General features: G+C 52.9%; 1 protein-coding gene across 1 annotated transcript in view; it reads left to right on the plus strand.

Moving 5' to 3' along the window:
- The window catches only part of LAMA5 (laminin subunit alpha 5), a 202,859-nt gene that overhangs the window by 51,254 nt on the left and 127,969 nt on the right, over window positions 1-23,636 (plus strand). Inside the window, exons 6-16 of the mRNA XM_078866275.1 lie at window positions 660-757; window positions 1,910-2,025; window positions 10,844-10,962; window positions 12,693-12,783; window positions 13,285-13,419; window positions 15,884-15,946; window positions 16,506-16,646; window positions 17,690-17,827; window positions 20,143-20,277; window positions 21,458-21,592; window positions 23,182-23,319. Coding sequence (XP_078722401.1) covers window positions 660-757; window positions 1,910-2,025; window positions 10,844-10,962; window positions 12,693-12,783; window positions 13,285-13,419; window positions 15,884-15,946; window positions 16,506-16,646; window positions 17,690-17,827; window positions 20,143-20,277; window positions 21,458-21,592; window positions 23,182-23,319 — 1,309 coding nt within the window. The remainder of the gene's footprint in view (window positions 1-659; window positions 758-1,909; window positions 2,026-10,843; window positions 10,963-12,692; window positions 12,784-13,284; window positions 13,420-15,883; window positions 15,947-16,505; window positions 16,647-17,689; window positions 17,828-20,142; window positions 20,278-21,457; window positions 21,593-23,181; window positions 23,320-23,636) is intronic.

Raw genomic sequence — 23,636 nt, forward strand, 5'->3', positions numbered from 1 at the left:
ACATATCCTCACAAGTGGGCCTATTTGCTGAATTGACGTCTGCTGACCATTTTGGATGCCAGCGAGTTTCTTAAATTATTTTTTTTTCTTTCTCGAAAATCTGCACGATCCACCAAGGCCCTTTGCCTCCCAGAGAGCCTGTTCACAGCTGCAGACCGCCACCACAGCCGGCGTAAATACCTCGCGCGTTTAGAGAACAATGTGTGGTATTGTTTTTGTAGCGCGGTGCAGGTATACTGTGATAGTCGTTTACAGCCCCGTGTCAAACCACTGCTTCCCATGCTGTGTCGGTCATGGCTGTTGTTTGACCATATTTCACCCTGCGGTGGTCTGTGTGAGTTGGCGAAGGGCGGCACTGGAGATGTCGTTCAGATGCTACCCGCCGCCGATGTTCGAATTAAACTTTGGGTGCGCAAACCACTGCGCCGCCGCTCTACGCAATGCGGTCGTTTCGAGACATTTGCTAATTTCAAATGTTCGTGACGGGAAAAAAGGCCGTCGAGACGGGCATCCTTTTGCGAGAGAGTAGACATTAGAGTGCGAGATAAAACATCGGGGATGGTCTCCCAAGCGGCCAGGAGCCCAACTAACGCTTGCCAATTCGCGCGCGGGAAACGCTGTTTGGCGGCGTGCGAGTGACGCTCCCGCCGTTGTCGCAGTACTACTACAGCATCAAGGACATCAGCATCGGTGGGCGCTGCGTGTGTCACGGCCACGCCGACACCTGCAGAGCCAGGAACCCGCACAACCCCTACCTGTGAGTACAGCTGCTGCCGACGCTTCCCATCGCGCGCTCACTTAAGGGGGGAGGGCGGGCGCACCTGCGTCTGACACGAGATTCCTTCATTAAAAACACGAACGTTGACTTTTTTGTTTTGACGTTCACGAGACGAAGGATCCGCGTCACGTTGGATTGCAGCCCACGGAAGCGGATGTCACAGAGCTACCTCTGAGATCCCTTCTTCAAGTGACCTCTGGTCCAGGCACTATTCCCCAGAGTGTGAATATAGTCATTTGTGAAGTGCAGAACAACATTTTACGCGATGGCTTTTTGCGTGCATTCATTGGTCATCCTCGCAGTCTGGAATGCTCTTCCTTCCAATATTAAGAAGCCACTGGAGCACTTCTAAATCTCAATTAAAAACTAATTTCTTTAGAACTCCTTTTCGTGTTCAGTTTATTTTTCTTCCCCCGCTCATCCGATTAGAACGGTTGGCCACGTACGGTGCGAAAGAAGTTCAACGCACACATCTTGGTAACCGTGCTGAGACCATCGAGCCGCTTGCACTTGAGCCACCCGGGTTAATCACAGGCAGCGGCTCAGACCTGGATTCAAACCCAGGTCCTCGGATGTTCCGGGTGAGCGCTGTCAGCAGCGCTCCACCTGACCACCCCGACTAAAACATAACTTTAAAGCCACTCTTCGGTGCGCTCTCGTGACATCACTGCCGTTGGCGTATCAACGTGTTTTTTTGCAAGAATAAACAAAAAGTTTTATGGTGACGTGACCAGATTGCCTACTTAGAAGTAACTTTAAAGTATCTCTTGCTGTGATCGAACACGGCGGTCACTTATACAAGCGCTGTCCAGGAAAATACCTGCTTAGCTTCCGAGATCCGACAAGGCCAGGTGCATTCCAGGTGATATGGTCATAGAACTTATGCTGACTGCTTATACTGATTCCCACCATAGAAATATGGAATTTCCACCCACAGGCTCATAACCACTCAATGGAGATGAGATCCGTGCGATGCTCTTTGCACGGAAGTTCACTTTTGTTTGACTTTCTTTAGCCCAGCATTCTGCATTCCAGGAACTGCCCACACCAGCGGCGCAAATTGTGGTGCTCACCCCGGGAGGGGGAGGGAACTAAATCAGGAGTTGCTCCCGTTGTTTGTTTCCTCCGTAGACTGCGCTGCGAGTGCCAGCACAACACGTGTGGGCAGTCGTGTGAAACCTGCTGCCCCGGCTTCCACCAGAAGCCCTGGAGACCGGCCACCGTCGACAGCGCCAACGAGTGTGAACGTACGTAGTGCCGCCGCCGCCGCTGCCACCACGTGGGGTGTGTTGACACTCGTCGGCGCATAGTAGGAGGGCTTTCGCGACCAATGTTATTCGTCATGAAGGTGTTTTTTTTTTCGTGTTACATCGCGTAAATGTAAATGAGTCGTTAAACCCGCCACCACCACCCGACGCAGCCAATTAGTAAGGTTTGTCACGTAAACAAAATGTGCCAATTGGTTACAACTTCAGCACACCGGTGGGCTTAACAACACATTTATATTTACGCGATATAACCCGAAACAAAAAAACAACAACTTTATAACGTTAAATTTCGATTTAAAGCTTTCGTGACTGCAGGGATTCATCTTCTTGGTTCTTTCGGTAAAGTCACGTAGAAGGGAAATAATAAAATAATAAAAATAAAACATAAAATAATTCTCACGACGTTTTGGCCACAACGCAAGCAGCCGTCCTCAGGTGAAGAACAGGTCTGTCGGAAAGACAGCGTCTGAATGGACGCTGTCTTTCTGTCTTTCCGACAGACCTGTTCTTCACCTGAGGACGGCTGCTTGCGTTGTGGCCAAAACATCGTGAGAATTATTTTATTATGTTTTATTTTTATTATTTTATTATTTCCATTCTACGTGACTTTACCGAAAGAACCAAGAAGAACTTTATAACGGTTCCACTGTTCAAGCCCTCCCTGCGTGGTCCAGAGGAGAACGCCCGGTCGTTTTTTCTCCATCTCAAAACCTGAGCCAGCCGCTGCTGACGTCACACGCTCATCGTTTTAGTCTGACGAAAATTACATTATTAATCCCCAACCTCCGCCACCACCCGTGAGCCTGTTTTGCCCGGAGCCAGATTCGGACGTCCTTGTGGCGAGGCCAGATTTCACCATTGGGTTCCGGCTCTGCTTGGCAAATATCCAGCGGATAACGACGACCCCTGTATACCGTGAGGGCCCCTCACTGGTGCAGCTCTGGTGGGCCGGTGGAAAAGGGGCATTTCTAATCTCCCTCTTGGCAACGTGCACGGGTGGCTCCAAGGTCAGAGCGCTGCTGAGCAGGTACTGCTGGTATCCTGGGTTCGATTGCGGACAGCTGGCTTTGATTAAACCTGGGTTGTCAATTGCAGTGAGTTTGTGATTTGCGAAAAGGTCAGAAACATGAACATCTAGAGAAAATGACAGTTTACGCCATCATGGACAAATACTGTCCTCCGTGTGGGTGGTTAACCCTTTCCCATTCCGATGACTAAAATAAAATAACTTTTATCGGCACCGAGGCTCCCACAAGGCCATGCGGGAGGGCGTGTGGCACAGTTTGGCGTCAGCTATCGTAGAGTGCGGTCGTGTCGCTACGCTTCTCTGCGGTGATTACAATGTCTTTAAATACAACGGCGCTCCGCCTCCCGAATAAAATTAACGCTGAACCGCTTGTGCGTTCCGAAATTCAGCGGTGAATGGGACCCACCCTTCAACTTGCAGATAATCAGTCAGGGTAGATATGTCATGGCCAGGTATGTGATATTGTACTGTAATAGGTTTATTTTTCTACTGAATATCAAATCTAGGATCTCAGCCGTTGACCCAAAATGCTTTATCGGCACCACCCCGGGTAGCAAATGCCATCAATTATTTTCTTAAACAATTGTATCTCTACACTACAATTATATCTGATGGCAGGAATAGCATGGTAGCAGTTTACGAGAAAATTGTCATTCATTGGTACCATCATATGTCTGAGAGAGAATATCGTTTCGGGGGGAGAGAAAAAAAAACGGACGAATCCATGGAATATAAAAATAAATAGGAAATGTATTTCTAAAACAGATGGTGTATACACTCAACCTTCTGACCATGATGAACACTGCCCATGGTGGATGCTGCGGAAGAATTTTCCACCCCATGTGTCGTGTGGGCTAAATTATGAGTCCCCGTAGCGCTGTGCTACCGCCTAGCAAAGCAGCCCAGTAGGGAATACGCTGACCGTTAGGCGACATTCCGAGTTCCACTCACAAGCGCATAGTGACGCATAGCGGTTGTGAGTGGATGACCCCTTTTTGTTGATCCGCCGTTGGACGAGAGCCCCTCGCGCCGCACCGTGCGGTCCACAATAATTACTTGGCCATACTCTCACCATGCTGGTCAGTAGGGGTTGGTGAAAGTGGGGAGCCTAGAAAAACAGTACAACAATGGATCTTGCTGCACTGACTTCATAGCCTCGCAACAGCCGACGCCTGTTTGTGCATGGTGGTTGCCCATCCAAGCACTATCCAGGCTAAACCCTCATTAGCTTCTGAGATCTGATGAGAAGTGCATTTCAGGTGATTTGGTCATCGGCACTAGAGGGCGTGTAAGCTTGGAGGTATAAGCTCGGGTTCTGAAGGTATAGCCATTATTTTGCTAAAGTGTACGTACGTATGTTGAACATCTTTCGCGCCGTATGTAACCAACCAGGCTTATTGGAAGTGCGGTGGAAGGACGGCAAACTAAACACAAAAAGCAGTTCTGAAGAAATGAGTCTTCAATCTAGATTTAAAAGTGCACGGCTCCATTGGCTTTCAGAATCAGAATCAGAAAGGGTTTTATTCGCCATGAAAGTTCGCACAGACAGGTGCATGCATTCAACATTTAGGAATCTTAAATCTTAAATAAGTGGTTTACAAGTCTAACTATACTAAAGGTACAAGTCTAACTAATAATAAGGAGCTAAAGTATGTAAAAATTGAATAAAATAAAATCTAAAATATACAATAGCTATAATATACAATATAAAATTACAAAAATGCAAATAGGGTAACAGTGCAAATATGGCAGGGTGTCATTGTGCAGATATTGTGTTAAAGTCAGTTTGAGCGTTAAAGTCAGTTTGAGCCCCTGGCTTTGTTGAAGAGGCCAGCAGCGGATGGGAAGAAACTGTTTTTGTGGCGTGAGGTTTTGGTCCTGATGGACCGCAGCCTTCTGCCGGAGGGGAAGTAGCTGGAACAGAGAGTGTCCAGGGTGGGAGGAGTCGGCCACAATCTTCCTCGCTCGCCTCAGGGTCCTCGAGGTGTACAGGTCCTCGAGGGTAGGCAGATTGCAGCCAATCACCTTCTCAGCAGTGCGGATGATACGCTGCAGTCTGCCCTAATATGACACTGGTAGAGTGCTTCAGTTGCAATCAGGAAGGGCGTTCCTCCAAATCCCGGTTGAAGGTTGACTCCAGCCCATCGTCCCTCCGCGCTCGATAAATGAGCAAATCAACGGTGGTTGATTTTTTGTAAAAAAAAAAAACGTGGAATTGTCCCCCACCGTCTGCAGGGCTTCCGACAGAGATGCGCCTCGCCCGACTGGTTGAACCACGGCGGGGGGGGGGGCCCGGCACGTTGTGAGTGCGTGCGTGTTGTCTGCCTGCAGCGACCGCCGTGTAAAATGCACATCCCACATTTGTCCCCACATGACCGCCCCCCCCTCCTCCTCGCACCACACCGCACCCCCGCCACCCTTTTCGATAACCCTTGGCTGCCCTGCTTGTTTATGGTGCGCGACAGTGCTGAATCAGTGGACTCGGGAATTGGGCCAGGCTGGGCGGGGAATAATGCGTTGCACATTTATGTATGAACTCATGCAGTGTCCACCATGAAAAAAAACAGCCTTGTCTCTGCATCTGCTGCATTTGCACCCCCGCCCCCCTGCCTAAGGCAAGCAAACGTCCTCGTTTGGCGCGGACAGACGCGATTCAGAAAGTCTGTCCCGGCATCCCGGATGTTGTCCACGGTTTAAGAATATTTCCTGGCCTCGTCCTTGATTCACGACGTGAGCAAAGCGTGGGCTACTCTGGCCGAGGAGTGGGTTGGGTTGGCCGGTCGAGGACTGAGCGGGGCCTGTGAGCAGGAGGTGGGGCTCTGATGTTGGGGAGAGGTGAGGAGGAGGCCGCTCCCTGTGTGGGCGGGGTGAGTGGTTGATTGCCACGGTGGCTAGGAGATGTTAACTCCCTCGCCTGGTATGCAGGAGGGCGTGGGTTTGATCCCCACCCTGACGCCTGCTGTATATTGGGAGTTTGCGTGTCTCTCTCCCCGTGGTTGTGTGGATTTTTCTCCGGGTCCTCCGGTTTGTTCCTCCACATTTAGAATAATGTGTTTTAGAGTATTTGGCTGCGAGATATGTCCCCTTGACAAGCCACTTCGTTAAGCTATTATTTGTGGCCAGATCGCTTCTGAAAAAGAGCTGTACAGCTCAGTGGGCCTAAGGACCTGGCGAAATAAAAAAAAATGTAGTTTTATAAAGTGGGCACGGCGATGCAAATGTGGGCGGGGCTGACAGAAGGAGGGGCTGCCAACTCGCCATGTGTCCAGGTTGACCTTCCCAGAAATGTGTCGCTTTTAGCTACCAAGCGCCAAGCCACGAACCTCAGCTTGATGGCCCCATTCAAAAGGATTCCTTCACAGGGCCACAGTCTGCGCTGTCCGAGAGGCAAATGTGTCACTGGCGTTTCTGATCAAGGGCAACCTCGGCCACTCGGGGTTCATCCTAACGTCCGTGTCGCAATCGATGTTGGCGCTTGTGCATCGCTGTATGTTGAACTTCTTTGGTACTGTACCTAGACAACCATGCTAATCGGAGGTGCAGTCCACCACTGCACCTCCAGGGTCCTATTCTTACAGCCTCCCACTGTCTGGTCTTCGCTTGCCAACCTGTGGGTGCCACTCTAATGCCCGTGCCCATGCCCGGTATCCGGCCCTCCTCCATTCAGAAACTATAGCCCCACTCATCACAAACCTTCCCACCCCCGCCCCGTTCCGTAGTACATCTGCGACCGCTTTCTTGCCACGAATCATTTCGGATGCGCCCAAGTTGAATTAATTAAAACTCCTGTTCCAAATTCGCTCATTTGTGGTGAAAGAAAAAAAAAACATGGTCATGCCGAGATGCAGTTTTCAGTTGGCGACATTTGCCATGGCTTGGACGACGTGCCGGATGCTGTTCGTTAATTTTAAAACATCCGCTTCAACCGAAACGGTTATCAGCAGCTGTTTGGCCAGCACGACCGCTTTCTTGTCGGTTCATGTGTTCATGAACCGAACTGGAGGCCAGGATAGGCCTTTTTTTTTTCTTCCAATCGGCGGATTTAGACCAATTGGCAGGTCGGTCTGGATTGCAATCCACGCAATTTAAAAACAGACGGGATTATAATGATGGTAGCAGATGAACATTCCTCATGTTGTAGTAGTCATGCACAAGATTAAGTTGTCTTTTTCAGAAGACGATTTTTCTGCAAATGCTTTCATCTGACATTAAATAATAAAATAACGTCGACATTCTTACGTGAGAAAGCCTTCCCGAAATGTGAACCCGAAACTTGACGTAGTGTGAACTTAAAGCAAAATTACCGATTGATTTAAACGTGCTGCCAATGTATTAAAATCGTGATGGGGCCCGGAGTCAAAGTGAGTGTGGAACTTCACAAGTCGCGTGTTTTTTTTACCGCGCTTTGTTTAGGCAGCCCACCAACTTTCCCAGGAAAGGCTGCAGGAATGTCATTATTGACTCTGATAGCGGTTCAAATGTGCTCTCGCTTCTGGATTGGGGCACGCTTAAGCCTCGATGCGCCCATTGCAGACGGCGCTGCAGCCGTGTGACCCAACCATCGACTTCATTGCAGGCTCCGTAAGCCACGGAACGCAGATCCTACGCTAGACCCCATCAGAGCCCATGCCCCTTAAACGTTTTAGAATTAGAGAAGGGCCGGAGGCTCTGTGATTAGATCGATCAGATCACGGAGCCGGCACTGTTGAGATCCTGGGTTCAAATGTGAGTTTCAACCACCTGTGATGAAACTGGGTTCTCGCGTGTGATGAGGCGATGATCTCAGCCCTGTCACGAAGAGTGTGGGATTTATTCGATAATATAATCAAAGCAAAGTTTAACTTAACGCGCAATATTTACCCATTGGCTTTACAGATCAAAATAGAATTTGATTAATGGATGCAAATCTTGAACCAGTTTCAGCTTCGCTGATTCACATCAGCAGGGTGTGGTTTGTTAAACAAACATTGGTGAGCAATCCCCTCGTCTTCACCATAAAAAAAGGCAGATTCATTGCAGTCGCGCTGGTCAAAGGTGGACTTTGTCGCACAGGCCAGCGAATCGGCGACTTGAGTTGCAGAAGGGCCGCCACTCACTTGTTCTGTTTGCGGACACATTTGAGATGTGCGCTGTTCGCCGCCGCTTAAAATTGTCTTGGGCTCTTTAACGTCCCATCGACCCCCGCAGGGATCAGCGGAGGGAGGAGGGGGGCAGCTGCTGGACTGCGCACCCATCGTTGGTGCAGTGCAGTGCCAGCGCACTCGGCACTAAGCTATTCAGCTGCTCGGCAAAAGTAAAAAATGTAAGACTTTTTTTATTAATTTGTTTACCGTGTGCTGGATGGGAAGGAAAAACAAAATCCCCGTGAATTTAAATTTTCAGAGTAAATGTTGGCATCGGTGGCCAGCGTTCGCTTTCCCAGGCCCCCCACCACCCTCCTTTCCGCAGCGAGAGCACAGAAATTGCTCGTCTATTCCCACAACATTCGACATGACTTATCCTTCCCCCGCAGCTGCGATCAGCGCGGTCTGGCCACGTACGACACGAAAGAAGTTCAACAAACGTACATATTATCTGAACCGTTCCTGGGCCTCATGTACATACTCCGCTACGGGAGCCACGGGGCGTCCGCGTCGTCTTTGTTCCGCTCCGTCGCAGACGACGAGCGGCGGTGGACGCACGGACGCCTTGCTCCTTCCTGCCGCTTTGATCCCATCTCTCGCCCTCCAGATTATTTCTCGTTTTTTTACGCCAGATCGTTCGCACAGAGACGATCGCATGCGTGAGGCATTCGCCAGCATAGAGACAGTGGCGAGCCATTAAATTGCAGCACAGCAACTGGGTTCGTGACCTGCCTGTATCGATGGCCGGGGGTATCATCCCGTCCTTTAGAAGAATCGTCTTCAGGAAGTTCATTTTCATCTCGCTTACAAAAAAACACCTAAAAAGGAATGTAGCCATCGCCCTAAGTGGGGCGTTCCTCCGATCCAGAGCCTCGCGAGCTCACGGATGCGATCATTCACACTGATGGAAATTCCACATTCCCATGGCATGTGCCAGTCCCCTGCCCATTGTGTACGTATACTGGTACACCCACAAGTGCAGTCGCCCTGCAGTCCCAGCAGTGATGGCCTGGAGTGCTTTGAGTCACGCTGCCTGAGTGTCTGGCAGGGGGAAGGAAGCGCTGAGCGATGGTGGCAGCGACCACGCCAGTCCGTGACTGGTGACCTCTCGATCTACACGCGTTGATCAGATGATTTTGCCGCTCGGAAGTTTCCACGCGATAAGCCACTTCGTTGAGCTATCGTTTGTGGCCAGGTCGCTTCAGAAAAAAAAGAAGATGAATAGCTCAGTGGGCTTTTATAGCTAGAAAAGAGAAATGTTTACTAGCTATCACGTGATGATCTGCACTGGCTGCCTATCAAATAGAGGATTACGTACAAATTATGCTACGTCGTCTTCAAGAGTGTCCATCAATCCGCTCCGTCCTATCTCGCTGATCAGTACGTACCAGCTGCGGCAGACCCAAATCGACTCCGACTACGATCGGCGGCTCGCTTCGACCTAAACCTCGCACGCGACACGGCCAGCGCAGTTTCGGGGTCTCTGGCCCAAAGACCTTGAACACCGCTACCAGCGCATGACCGGGGATCCATCCCTGAGTCTGAGCCAGTTTCGCAACAGACTCAAAACGGTGTTGCGGTTTCAGAGAGCCCACTTCAACGCGTGGTCAATGCGCATTCGTGATGGGCTGGACTCGTATAAGAGTGCACAATAACAAATGTTCTTGCATACCTGGTAAGATAAAGAAATAGTTTAGTTTCATTTGTATCTGTTTTTAAGCGATTTGCTTACCTTTTCGAGTCTTTGTACTCCTGGCGTTTGTATAGTTTGTTGTAACGTTCTGACCTGCGATAAAGAGCTTTATAGCTTATCAGATTCCTCCATTTCAAATAAATATTCTGATCTCTATCGAGCAAAGTCGCATTGAGGCTTAAGAGAAGGGTCCTGAAAATGGGGATGTTTGGCCAATTTCATTTGCAAGTGAGCATTTTTTTACGCACGCCACCAAAAGACGATTGTACACTAAACATACAAAAAAAAGTTCAGATCGTAAGCAATCAAAGTCTTAACATTTATAACGTTTAGAAATTACAACTTGCCAAAAAAATGGCTAAAAATAACGTTTTGTTTATCCAACCAGTGGGAAAACATACCCTCTGTGTTACGGGGGTAGAAAAATGTTCCCTCCGAAATATGTTGACGCACTCCAGAGTCGGAGGTCCCCGTGGAGCGGGCATCACGACGGCTCAAACGGACCTCGGGGGCCTTCCCAGATGCTTTGCACTGAGAAGGCACGGAGCAACTGAGCAGCACGTGTGTTTTGTAAGAATGACCCAATCGCAGATGCAGCATTAAGTGGGGACTGCTCTGGGGTCGCGAGCTCTGTCGCCACACACGCGTGTGCACTCGCGTGTGCGCGTGTAATGTAAATGGGGAGTGGGAGTGCAGCGGTTAGCGCGCTGCGCTACGAAACCCGGCGACCCGAGTTCGATTCCCGCTCAAGGCCAACATCGGTGACGATTGTCTGAGCCGCTTCCTGAGCCTCCTCGCAGTCGGTGGCCGTGAGCGAGAATCGAAACCGAGTCGCCGGGTTTTGTAGCGCAGAGCGCTGCTGACCGCCGCACTATACGACCGCTCCCCCCACGCGTGCGTGCATTCGACGAACGTGCACACGTCCGTTTTAATTCTGGCCTCGTCTGCCCGCAGCCTGCAATTGCCACGGCCACTCGGAGGAGTGCGAGTACGAGGCGGAGGTGGAGAGGACGAGAGGGAGCCTGAACGTGCGCGGGGAGCGCGAGGGCGGAGGTCGCTGCCTCAATTGCCGGGTGAGCAACGGCCTCGGCCCATCGCAGCTCCGATGTTGCACCCCCCCCCCCAACGGCAGAGGCGGCGGCGTGGCAAGAGCACTCGGTTCACAATCAGGAAGGGTTCTGGGTAAACATCCCAGTTGGGGATCGACTCGACCTCTGGTGACCATGATGATGATGAGGATTTCGTATCGTCAACGAAGAGCAACTATTAGAGTTGAAAGTGATTTGGCCATTCGATTGCCTTGGGAAATTCGGATACACCCTCACGATTACTCAGTCACCCGCTCACTTACCTGCCCAGGAACTCGCCCATCCAGGAACTCACCTGCCCACGAACTCGCCCACACACGAACTCACCCACCTATGAGCACTAGGCCCGTGCCAATGAGAACCTGGGTTAAATCACGTTCATCAAACCGAGTGAGTTTACGTTCTCAATCTAATGCAGTCGTGTTGACGGTCACTCAATTTGTCACTGCCCAGCAGTGAAGCTTGAACCCACGACTCATGTGGAGTAGAGGCAGAGCAGGAGGCACCGGGGGATGGCCATGCTTACGTGCACCCCAGTGTTGCGTGCCTCTTCTAAAAAATATATATATTTTAATTTACCAGGTAAAGCCCACTGAGCTATATAGATATTTTTCAGAAGCAACCAGGCCACAGATGATGTGGCTTATCACGTGCAAATGTATGGCATCCGTGCACTCATTGACACAAAATTAGAGACCAAAGGGCTTTGGTTTTAACACGATCTTTGAAGTTGGTTAACTCCACGCATTCAAATACTCTAAAACGCATGTTTCTAAATGTGGAGGGAAAAACCCTAAGACCCGGAGAAAAATCCATGCAACTGCGGGGAGAGAGAGACACGCAAACTCCAGCTATATACAGCAGGCATCGTCAGGGTTGGGATCGAACCCACGACCTCCCGCATATTAGGTAAGGTAGCTAACATTTCCTAGCCACGTGCTGCCCCTTCAGGGACCCTCCCTGGTGCCTTTGCCCGGTCGTCGATCTCGTAAGGTCACAACAGCGGAGGCAATTTGAACATCTGTGGATCTGTGGGGAGCCCATTGGCTAAATTGCCCAGGATGCATCCGATCTCACCCCACCTGGAAGCCAAGCCGGCTTTGAGCACGGAGACAGCGCTTGGACGAGTGCCCGCCGCGCACACAAACCCAGGCGCTCCGGGCTGCTGATGGCCCACGTTGTGCTGTGCTATACTCCGGTGTCTACGTCCAATGCCCTCTCCCACCTGCACCGGTCGGTGTGGTGACGTATCGTCGAATAACGCCCACGACCCTCACAACGTGGAGGGGCCTTCGTCGAGCGGTGGATTAACAGAGGGCCGTAGATGGCAGAGGCCACTCTATAGGACAATCGTTGTCGACTTCCCAAAGCGGTTCTCGTATTTATCCACCCCTGGGAGACGATGGACTGATGTGCAACTCGTAACCCGATGAACCACGAGTTGAGCATTCCGCCACCAACAAATAACAACAACAACAATCATCACAGATTGGTGTGGTCATTTGAACCCGACGACCTCTAGTGGCCCCGGCAACCCGCACGGCCGTGGGGAGTCAGTCCGTCGTCCAGCAGTGAACTGACCAGAGGGCCGTACGCGCGTAGTCTTGCGGGAGGAGGGAATCGGTGTACGATGTCGCTGCCGCTGTGTTGGTGCAGCACGACACGTCCGCATGTAGTCTTGCAGTACGATGTACGATGCCGCTGTGTTGGTGCAGCACAACACGGACGGGGTAAACTGCGAGCACTGCAAGCCGGGATTCTACCGCCTGGCGGGGGTGCCTCCCACCGCTCAGGACTCGTGCCAGGGTGAGAACCCCCTCCGCCCCCTCCCCTCCATCCCCTCCCCTCCATCCCCCCCGCCCCCTCCATCTCCCCGCCCCCTCCCCTACTCCCCCCCTCACCACCACCCGTGAACCCGTCCAACGCAACGACGCTTCCTCGGTGGGTGTCCTCACGCGCTTCACTTCCCACCTGAGATCACGCTGCGCTGCGTCGTTGCGTGCGTCGTTGATGCGCCTAAGGGGGTGTGCCGGGCGTAGCAGTCGGCGCGCTGCGCTACGAACCCTGCCGCTCACGGGCCAACATCGGTGACGATTATCTGAACCGGTGCACGGCCTTGCATAGGTCGACTCGAACGAGCACCCGGTGCGGTGTGTCAGCCTCGCCGCTCGGGAGACAAAGGCGGCCGGGCGTGGTGCTGGCCACCCACCCACCCCCTCGTGTGCCGTGCCGGCCTTCGCAGGTGCTGCTCGCGAACGGCAAGAGTCTGTTTAGATCTTTGTCTCTCTCCTGCGCGTGTGCTCACAGCGTGCGACTGCGAGTTGGATCACACGCTGGGCGGCTGCGAGGATCGGAGCGGCTACTGCCTCTGCAGGCCCAACTTCTCCGGAGAGCGGTGCCAGCACTGCGCCCGCGGCTTCCTTGGCTACCCCCACTGCTGGCGTGAGTCTCGGCTCCAACCGGCGTGGTGCCCGTTGGGGCCGTTGGGGCCGTGGGGGCCCCTTGGGGGCTGTGGAACCCCTTGGGGGCCCGTGCGGCCCGTGGGGGCCGTGGGGGCCGTGGGGGCCGTGGGGGCCGTGAGGGCCGGTGTAAACATTGCGATGTTTACACCTGTGGACAATAACCAGTCGGTGGTCGAGAGGCCAAATAAATCACTACAACGAGTCCAATATTATATTATTAGTATTATCCGAAGAGGCACAAAAGCCCATATTTCATGAGTATTATCTATATTGAACTTCTCTCTCACCGTACGGAGCTGATCGCAGATATCACAACAAACTAAACACTAGAGGCAAAACTAATTAGAATTTAATTATCATTATTAGCCCTGGCCAAGCATCACAAACTCAGGTTCATAGTGCACGAACGGGAGCCACAGCACACAGGGCTTCCCCTGTCTCGGTAAGCACAGTCTGAAGTTCCTATAATGCGGTAGTTGCGTTCCTGAAGTTCCTGAAGAACTCCGCATTGAAATATTGCGTTCTAATAAATAATATGTATTATAGGGTAAAAAGCACAGTCCGCGATAACACGGTGAGATGCGTGCTCAGGCCAAACACAGACTGAGGCGCGTTGGTAGTATCTAGAAGCATCCAGCAGCATCCCGCCTTGGGTGATGCTACGCCGAGCCAGCCTTACAACCGATTATTCCTACTCGCGCGACGTAGTTTCATTCATTCAATGACGTTATATCCAATTCGCGTTATAAAAAACACGCATTAAAGGAAAAAGTCTGTACTCTCTGTCTACGGCGATTATCGTTATCACTTGGAATGTAGCGGAATGGGGGCGCGGTGTTTAGGGCGAATCGGTGGGTTGGGGCAGGTCGCCGAGTGGCTCGCAAAGGTTGTCGACAAAGCGGGGAAGAGAAGACCTGAGAGGCAACGTGGTGCAACACTGACAGAGTGGGCCTGCGGATGGGGGAATTGATTGTCGGTGACTGTGCGGCTACGGGAACGAGCGGAAGGGAAGGGAGGCGATGGCGAGACGTGGCGGGCTCGTGTGGAGATTTCTCGAGACTGACTTAATTTATAGAGTCACGAAGATAGTGTTCCTGAAGACGACCGCTTGTGTTGCGATCGAAACGTCGTAGTTTTTTGTTATATTTTTTTATTATTTTCTTTGAACCTATGTACGTGAATTTACCGAAAGACCCAATAACATGAATTCCTGCAGTCACGAAAGCTTTAAGTCAAGATTTTATTTATAGACGTTGCCTCAATCATCTACACTGACATGTTAAAACCAAATGTAAACATACAGCCCTTGCTCACTCCACTGCTGGATGAGGCCTCTGCAGTGTGGGTCATGGGAGTTTATAGCACACTTAAACCACGCTGCTCAGTGCGGGATGGTAAGGGTGGAGAGCATAGCCACGGGAGCATGGAAGTACAGTACAACAGTAGGTTTTGCTGCATTTTCCCTCTGCTCTCCGTGCCGTAGCTTGCAGCCTATAACAACAACGACCGCTGTGCAAAGTTGTGACCCATCCGTGCACAATTCAGATTCAACTCTATATCTTACAAGATCGGTGCATTGTGGATGATTTGGTCATAGGTACTTGCTTTTCCATAATTGCAATCGCATGAACAAATTAGTCTACCTACGATAATATAAGAAGAGGTTTTTTACCCTTTTTGGCAATAAAATGTGTCAAGATGTTAAAACACCAAACCAGAAACCTTTTGTGTTTGCATGTTCACCGCAAGTATGTGCGGTTAATGCAGACACGATTGCTCGCAAAAGGTTTCTGTTTTGCGTTTTAACATCTTAACACCTGCTTTATTGCCAGAAAGGGTAAAAATTATCCTTATATTTTGATACTGGCAAGAAAAGTCCCGTGTTCTAGCTACGATAATGTTTTTGTTTACATCCGGGTAAAGCCGCCGCGATTTATCGAGACTCAACAGAGCCCGGTCTCCTGCTCGCGATGTGTTGTTGCCGGGCGTCTATGAAGGAGGGCTTTGTCTCCGCGCGTGTGTGTGTGTGGGTGTCGGGGAGCGATAGTGTAGCGATTAGCGCGATGCGCTATGAACCCGGCGATCTGGTTTCGATTCCCGCTCACGGCCAACACCAGTGACGATTATCTGAACCGGTCCTGGGCCTCCCCTAGGTCGACTCAGCCTCAAATGAGTAATTGGTGCGGTGTGTTGTAAACATCGCCACTGGGGAGACAAAGGCGGTCGGGCGTGGTGCTGGCCACCCACCCCCTCGTGTACCGTTCTGGCCTTCATAGGTGCTCGCTAACAGCACTTGCCCCTACAGTCTGTCAAGGCTATACGGGGGATCTTTGTCTTTGTCGGTGCGTCGATACAGTAGCTCGCCGCCGAGACCACGACCGTGGACCGGTTAGGCCTTCACTTGCGCTCTGCCCCGAATGTCTCCTGCTTGCTTCTCTCCACAGCTCTCCGGAACACAAGCTTCCCAACGCCGCCACCCGTCGCTCAGCAAGTCGCCCACATCACAGGTACCGAGTCGCGTGCTCTCCGTGCGTCACGCGCCGCAGCTTCGCCGCTTCCCCCCGCGGTGAGGAGCAGCCTCGTCCGTTCAAGTTGCCCGGGGCAGGGTAGCCGGATTCACGATAAATAAATAAAAAGTAAAGGGGCAGCCCTGCAATGGCTTGCTCAACTGCTGGTGGGAGCGTCTCCAAGAGAGGGGGGGGGGGCACCTCTAGAGAGCTCCTCTACAGCAGGGCTTGTGGCCTTCTCCTCCACGCTGGGCCAGACGTCTTGGAGGAGTTGGGAGTAACCATGCTTTACCCCACAAAATGATACCTGCCGATCGACTAACTGTGCTGTGAGATGTTAACTCCCTCGCCTGGTGTACAGGAGGTCGTGCGTTCGATTCTGACCTTGACGCCTGCTGTATATTTGGAGTTTGCGTGTCTCTGAAGGAGAAGCAAAACGACTCCCGTGGGATCACAAACGTCTCTCCGCCTGCGCCACCTTTCCCCAAGCGCCCCCTGATTGTCCTCCTCCCCCCCCCACCGCCGCCCTGCCCCTGATCCATCCCGGCGTTGTGCACAGTGAGCTGCGAGTGCTCTGCCGACGGCTCGGACGCGTGCTTCCGGAGCACGGCCACGGGGCACTGCCCGTGCCGGCGCGGCTACACCGGCGTCACGTGCAGCGCGTGTGCGCCCGGGCACCACGGCTACCCTCACTGCCAGGGTGAGAGGGCACGGGGGGGGAGGGTGGTGGGAGTGGTGGTGTTCAGAGCAAGCTGAGAGATTACTGAAGAGGGACGATGGCTGGCAATTGGGACTCACGGAGGAGTGGCAGCCCGGGGCAAGGAACACGCCCTGGGGGGGGCGTCCGCCATGGAGACGGAGCAATGGAAAGGGGCTCAACGTGCAGGAACTGGGTGGATTGCTCTGTCACTCGACCACGAGGATAGATCGTGGCTGATGATGCTGAAACGGCTGCATTAAACACGACCCAAAATCAGGGTTAAATGGCCGAGGGCCTCCGCTGTTCCCTGGCTGCGTTTCATGGTCTTAATCTTGGCCTCCTCCAAATGCTCGTTGCCGCTGGAGGCAGAGTTTGTTTTCATTAAAGTTGAAGTTTCTCCGTGTGCGCCCTCTTGCTCGGCTCCGTGCGCTGGGTTGGGGAGTGCGGCTGCGAGGATGGTGAAAGCGATTGCGTCATTGGCCTCGGTTGCCCAGAATTTACACTCAGTCGGACTGGGGCTGGCCATTTAAACATTCGTTATATATATTTATTTTGTTGAGCGTAATTACCTTTAAATATGGAAAACTGCTTCACCCGACCTTAGAATGAAAGTGAATGAACGTGAGATTAAGAATGCATTCCTTCGCGTGAAAAGGTTGGGTTTGTGCAACGACTACAGAAGGTGAGGTCACACCCTGCACAAATACTCCCCCGAGCGTGGGAAGTGATTTGGTCAAGGCGGACACGTGACTGTTGGTTATGCGACGATGTTACGTGGGGCTTGCCACCGATCGGAGTTGTGACCCAGACAATCCGGGAGTTGGCATCTGTGACCTGGTGGCCGGAATTGATGTTCACTGAACCGTGATATTGGCATCGTGTTGAGCACTCAGCGTTGATAACACCCAAGTGCTGGCTGGGAAATTACGTCCGGGTTTGGTCGACAGTGGAAAGAAACGTCAACCCCAGCCGTGCCCCTAACCCGCGTTGTGACCGTGCCCCGCGGCGTGCCGCCCGGCCGAACGTGCCCTGTGCCCACGCAGAGTGCGACTGCTCCGTCCCCGGCGCCGACGGGGCGGGCTGCGACCCGGTGTCGGGGCAGTGCTCGTGCCGGACCGGCTTCCAGGGCCCTCGCTGCGAGCTCTGCGCCGCCGGGTACCACAACTACCCGCTGTGCCAGCGTGAGTGCCTTGCACGCGCACGGTCTGCCCCACGCCTCTCCCCCGCGATCTCCCCGCGGCGCGACGGGGGGGCGCACGGAGACGAGGATGTTTAGCGCCGCTGGATTGTCCTCTTGGTGCGTTGGCCTGCACACGCCGCGATTGAGATACGGATCGGTTGGGCGACCAACGCTGGAACGGGAACGCGTGTGAACAGCCCCCCGGCGGGCAAACAAAAAATAAGAATAGGGTTTTTTTTTCTCTACCCTTTCTGGCAATGAAACAGGAGTTGTGTTAAGATGTTCAACACCAGATAGAAACCTTTTGGAAGGCATCAGGTTTGTGTTAGCCGCACGTACTTGTGTTTGTACATCTTAACACCTCTTTTATTGGCAGAAAGGGGTGAAACGTCATGTTATATTTTCACAGCCTGATTAAGCCTGCTATCTCAAGCATGAAGAATAAGAAAAGGTTTTACCCTGTCTAACAATGCAACAGGTGCCAAGACGCCCAAACACCAACTAGAAACCTTTTGCAAGGAATCAAGTCTGCATTAGCCACACACGGCACTGGTGGTTAACATGCAAACAAACGTGCTCTGACAATGTGCATCGTCTTCGAAACTGATTGGCCAACACCGTAGGCAGCCCTCCCCGTGGCCTAGTCTCACCACCAGTGTCAGACCAGAGAACACCACAAGGCAAAACGTACAAAGACAATGCACGTGTTAGAAGATTTATAGCTCGGGGTGAGCAGCTGTATCATGGGAACTTTTTTTTGAGTAGCAAAGTAGGAAAAACAAGAACAGGTTTTACCCTTTCTGGCAATACAACAGGTGCCTAGACTCGACGTTTCTCAAGTGCGGTGAGTTTGATTTCATTTTGGCACTTGAGAATTAAAAGAACATCAAGGACCAATCCTGGCCCAGAGCTGACTGATCACGGTTGTCACCTTCCGCAAAAGGTGGCACCTTTTTTGTTGACCTCGCGATCGGCTCAACCCGCCTCGTCCTCCGGCCAGATTGTGGACTTGCGAGCCTTCCGGCCGCACCCGAGTTGCCACTCCCCGTCGCGTCGTTGCGATGTCAACGTCGGACGGGCCCGAATATTAGTCGCCTGCAGGAATGTCGGCACGACGCCGCGCGCGCTGCTTCTCGGGGTGCGTAGCCGCTGGGCGCTCGCTTCCGTTGCATTGATCATCGCTTGCCAAAAGAGAAAAACTTCTCCCCCACTGCCCCACCCACCTCGCTCAAAACAACACGCGAGGTCCTCGGTGAATGCGTGGCCGGCTCGCCTAGAAACGTGCCGGCGGGCCAACTTGCCCGCGTCCCTGACAAAGTTTGTGTGTTCCCGTGTCCGCCGCATTCCCGATCCATTCAGCGCGGGTGCGGCGTCGCCGCGCAGCTCGGCTAAGCAGTTCGCGTTTTGGCCGCGGTGTTTTCCCGACGGCACTTAAAGGCGCACAAAGGGGCTCCGTTGAAAGCCGCGCCTGAATGGCGCTCACATTGGCGGGGGGGGCCCCACCGTAGGCTTTGAACACAACACGCACGCCGTGGGCTGCTGGGTAGGGAGGGGGTTACTTCGTGGGTAGCGTGGGGGAGGGAGCAGTGCGTCCGATGTCCACCGTGGTGCCGTGACCATGCTGCTTCCACATCTACGCGTAAACCATCACGGGAACTCCGGTCATCCCCGCTAACCGTAGAACAAAGACGGTCACCGCATCGCGCGCTTTCAGGTGCGCTTCTGTGGCCGTCTGGAACGCTCTTCCGATAATCGGAAGCCGCTGGAGCTATGCACTTTTAAATTATCTATATTGAAAACTAATCTTTCGATTTAAAGCTTTCGTGACTGCAGGGATTAATATTCTTGGTTCTTTCGGTAAAGTCACGTAGAAGGGAAATAATATTATTTTATTATGTCCCTTCTACATGACTTTACCGAAAGAACCAAATAATATTATTTTATTATGTCCCTTCTACATGACTTTACCGAAAGAACCAAGAATATGAAAACTAATCTTTTTAGAACCGCTTTTTGTATTTAGTTTGTTGTCCTTCCCCCGCACCTCTGATTCACACGGTTCGCTACGTACAGTGTGAAAGAAGTTCAACTTACGCTTCACGCCTTCACCAGCTCGCACCAACCGGAGTGGTGAAACGCGGTCCAACAAAAGAGTACCTGGTGCGGTGTGGAGACAAAGGCGGCCGGGCGTGGTGCTGGCCGCCCACCCCCTCGTGTGCCGTGCCGGCCTTCATAGGCGCTGCTCGCTAACAGCACTTGCCCCCAAACATTCTGCTAAGAGGCTATACGGGGGGGTGGATCTTTGTCTTTGTGCAGTGTGCCAGTGCTACCAGGACGGCTGCCAGGCGGACGTGTGCAACGACTTTGGGCGCTGCATGTGCCGCCCGGAGTACGGCGGCTCTCACTGCGAGACCTGCAACCCCGGCTTCCACAGCTTTCCTCAGTGCCAGGGTGCGCACTGCCGCCGCACTCCCCGCGCCACCGCCATGCAGCGCGCACAGTCCGGCATGGAGCACAGGCACACGTGCATACACGCGACGAGCGCAACGGCAACAAGCGCCGCTCGCCACTAAAGTGGCGGTGACGTCACCACGGCGCTTGTGCCAGGCTAGGTGCACGTTGAGGCCATGTGAAGTGTCGAGAAGGCCTGCGGGCACGAGGTCATGGGGCAGACCCAGGTGCCATGGGTCGACTGACATCGAGCACACACACGCACTCTGAGCACACACACACACCGAGTACGCACACACACACAGACTGAGCACACACACACACCGAGTACACACACACACTGAGTACACACACACACACAGACTGAGCATACACACACACCGAGTACACACACGCACACCTAGCACACACACACACCGAGTACACACACACACACACAGACTGAGCATACACACACACCGAGTACACACACACACCTAGCACACACACACGAGTACACACACACACACAGACTGAGCATACACACACACCGAGTACACACACACACCTAGCACACACACACACCGAGTACACACACACACACACAGACTAAGCATACACACACACCGAGTACACACACGCACACACACACAGACTGATCATACACACACACACACACACCGAGCACACACACACAGACTGATCATATACACACACTGAGCACACACACACAGACTAATCATACACACACAGACTGATCATACACACACACACCGAGCGCACACACACACAGACTGATCATACACACACACTGAGCACACACACACTGAGCACACAAACATACAAATACCGAGTTTCATTCAACGCCCCACGCTGGCGTGCAGAGTCCTATTCTACTGTAATTTGATTTCCGGGCCACGGCTAAAATCGACGTGCGAGTGATACATGAACTGTTCCTGGGCCTCCCCGAGGTCACTTGTTTTTTTTTAAACGAATACTTGGTGCACTTTATGTATGTATGTTGAACTTGTTACGCACCGTACGTAGCCAACCGTGCTAATCGGAGGTGTAAAACATCGTCAGTCGGAGTTTACCGAGTGGGCGTGTGGAGGGGGTTGGGGTGGGGGGGGGCGCGTCGTCTCCGTGTTTTTTGTGTCCGCATGTTTTGTGTCCGCGTGCTGCTGTGCGTGCGTGTGTGCAGAGTGCGTGTGCGAGCCGGCTGGCTCGGTGGAGACTCACTGCGGCCACGGTGGGCGCTGCGCGTGCCAGCCCAACTTCGCGGGCTCGCGCTGCGAACGCTGCGCCGACGGCTTCTACGGCTTCCCTGTGTGCATGCGTACGTTTCGTTCCCCTTGCTCGTCCGGGCCGGTCGCCCTCCCTGTCCGCTCTGAACGTCGCTGTTTGGTTGCTCCGTGCCGAAGTGCTCCGTCTACCACACTGCGTTCCACCATCACCACCACTAGCAGCACCGCCAACACTGCAGGCTACCACCACACTTGCCTGCCCGCTCCTTTACTCCCTTTCCCCGCATTGCTCCAATTTGAAATCCCCTCCCAATGCCTCTTTTCCCGAGCTCTCGCAATGACCTCGGTCAATTCAAGGCAGAATCAGAATCTTTTCACGTGGACTGCAGGACACGGCGTCGCACTCTCGCCTCGTACAACGTTCAGCGTGCCGTTTGTTGCTGGCTGCTTGACGTTTTGAGCGCCGGGCTCGGCGACTGGGGGGCCAGATTGACGCTACGGGGGGGGGGAGCTTTTCAGGGGCTGCAGCCTGCGATCCGACGGCACCACTTCGTCACGGTCGAAGGCAGACGGTGGAAATGTGAGCGTAGAAGCGCCACTTTGGAGCCGGTTGGTCCAGTGGCAGCCCACGCACGGTCACTGTCGCTTCCTCCCCTCTGCGGAGACGTCGCGGAGTAGGAATAGGGGACGTTCTGAATAGTGGTGGTGGTGCGCACGTGGTCTGGTGCCCTGAGGAGTGCCGGTGTGGGGGAAAGGACGACAAACTTAACGCAAAAAGTATTTTTTTTAAATGAGTTTTCAACCTAGATTTAATAGTGTGCAGCTCCAGTGGCTTACGAATATTGTGCCCTAGCTTCACGATTTGTACGTCGTGGTTAGAAGCTAGAATTTAAAATGACCACGGTGAATAACGGCGGAGAGTTGGTGGAAAAACAGTCCAGGGGAAGAAATTTAAGAAAGTGAGGGCCCCCCACCCTCAAAACCATCACAATGCCGGGCCCCCCCTCAAACTCAATCTGCCTCTGCTTGTGTCTCAGCTGTCCTCATTTCTCACACGTCGGCTCGACACGGCCCCACGGTAGAATTGCATCTTTCCTGGAAACAACGACGGTCTGGGAGGAACGCTATCAACCCCTTTTTCCACTGGCACACCCGAGCCGAGCCAGCATAGGGACCATCACGGTTCGGGTGGTTTCCCACCGACTCCCTTGCTGAGCCGGAGCCAAAACCGTGATACTTTGGCCTCACAAAACTAAACTACTATTAAACTATTTTTTATTTAACCAGATAAGGCCCATTGAGCTATATAGATTTAATTTCAGAAGCGACCTGGCTACAAATGATAGTTCAATCAAGTGGCTGATCATTTGGATATTTATAGCAGTCAAATACTCTAAATGCACGTTGATTCTAAATGTGGAGGGAAAAACTGGAGAAAAAGCCCCATGAGACCACGGGGAGAAAAACACGCAAACTCCAAATACACAGCAGACATCGGGGTCGGGATCGAACCCACGACCTCCTGTAGACCAGGTGACGTAGTTCACATCTCGCCAGCCAGAAACATCTGAATCTTGCTCGGGGAAAGTGGCGAGTGACACGTGCGTCCCGAGTGACGCGTGCGTGGCGAGTGACGCGTGCGTCCCGAGTGACGTGTGCGTCCCCGTGTCCGCTCCCTCAGCATGTGACTGCAACCTGGACGGTTCGCTGTCGGCCGCCTGCGACCAGCACAGCGGGCAGTGCGCGTGCCGGGCCGGCATCCTGGGCCACAAGTGCGAGGCGTGCGTCCCCGGCTCCTACGACTTCCCGCGCTGCGAGGGTAGCGAGCGCAGATCCCGCACCGCGATTGCCCACCCGCCGATATCCCCGCTCAGTCCGCGTGTGGTGGAGTGAGCCCACGGTGTCTGTTGGTCTGCAGTGTGGTGAGTGGGTGGGTGAGAGGGTGAGTGTTGTTGTGACCTGCAGTGTGGTGAGTGAGTGGGTGGGTGAGTGTTGTTGTGACCTGCAGTGTGGTGAGTGAGTGAGTGGGTGAGTGTTGTTGTGACCTGCAGTGTGGTGAGTGAGTGAGACGGTGAGTGTGTTGTTGTGACCTGCAGTGTGGTGAGTGAGTGAGACGGTGAGTGTGTTGTTGTGACC

The sequence above is a fragment of the Lampetra fluviatilis genome, chromosome 22, assembly GCF_964198595.1.
Source record: "Lampetra fluviatilis chromosome 22, kcLamFluv1.1, whole genome shotgun sequence".
Lineage (NCBI taxonomy): Eukaryota > Metazoa > Chordata > Hyperoartia > Petromyzontiformes > Petromyzontidae > Lampetra > Lampetra fluviatilis.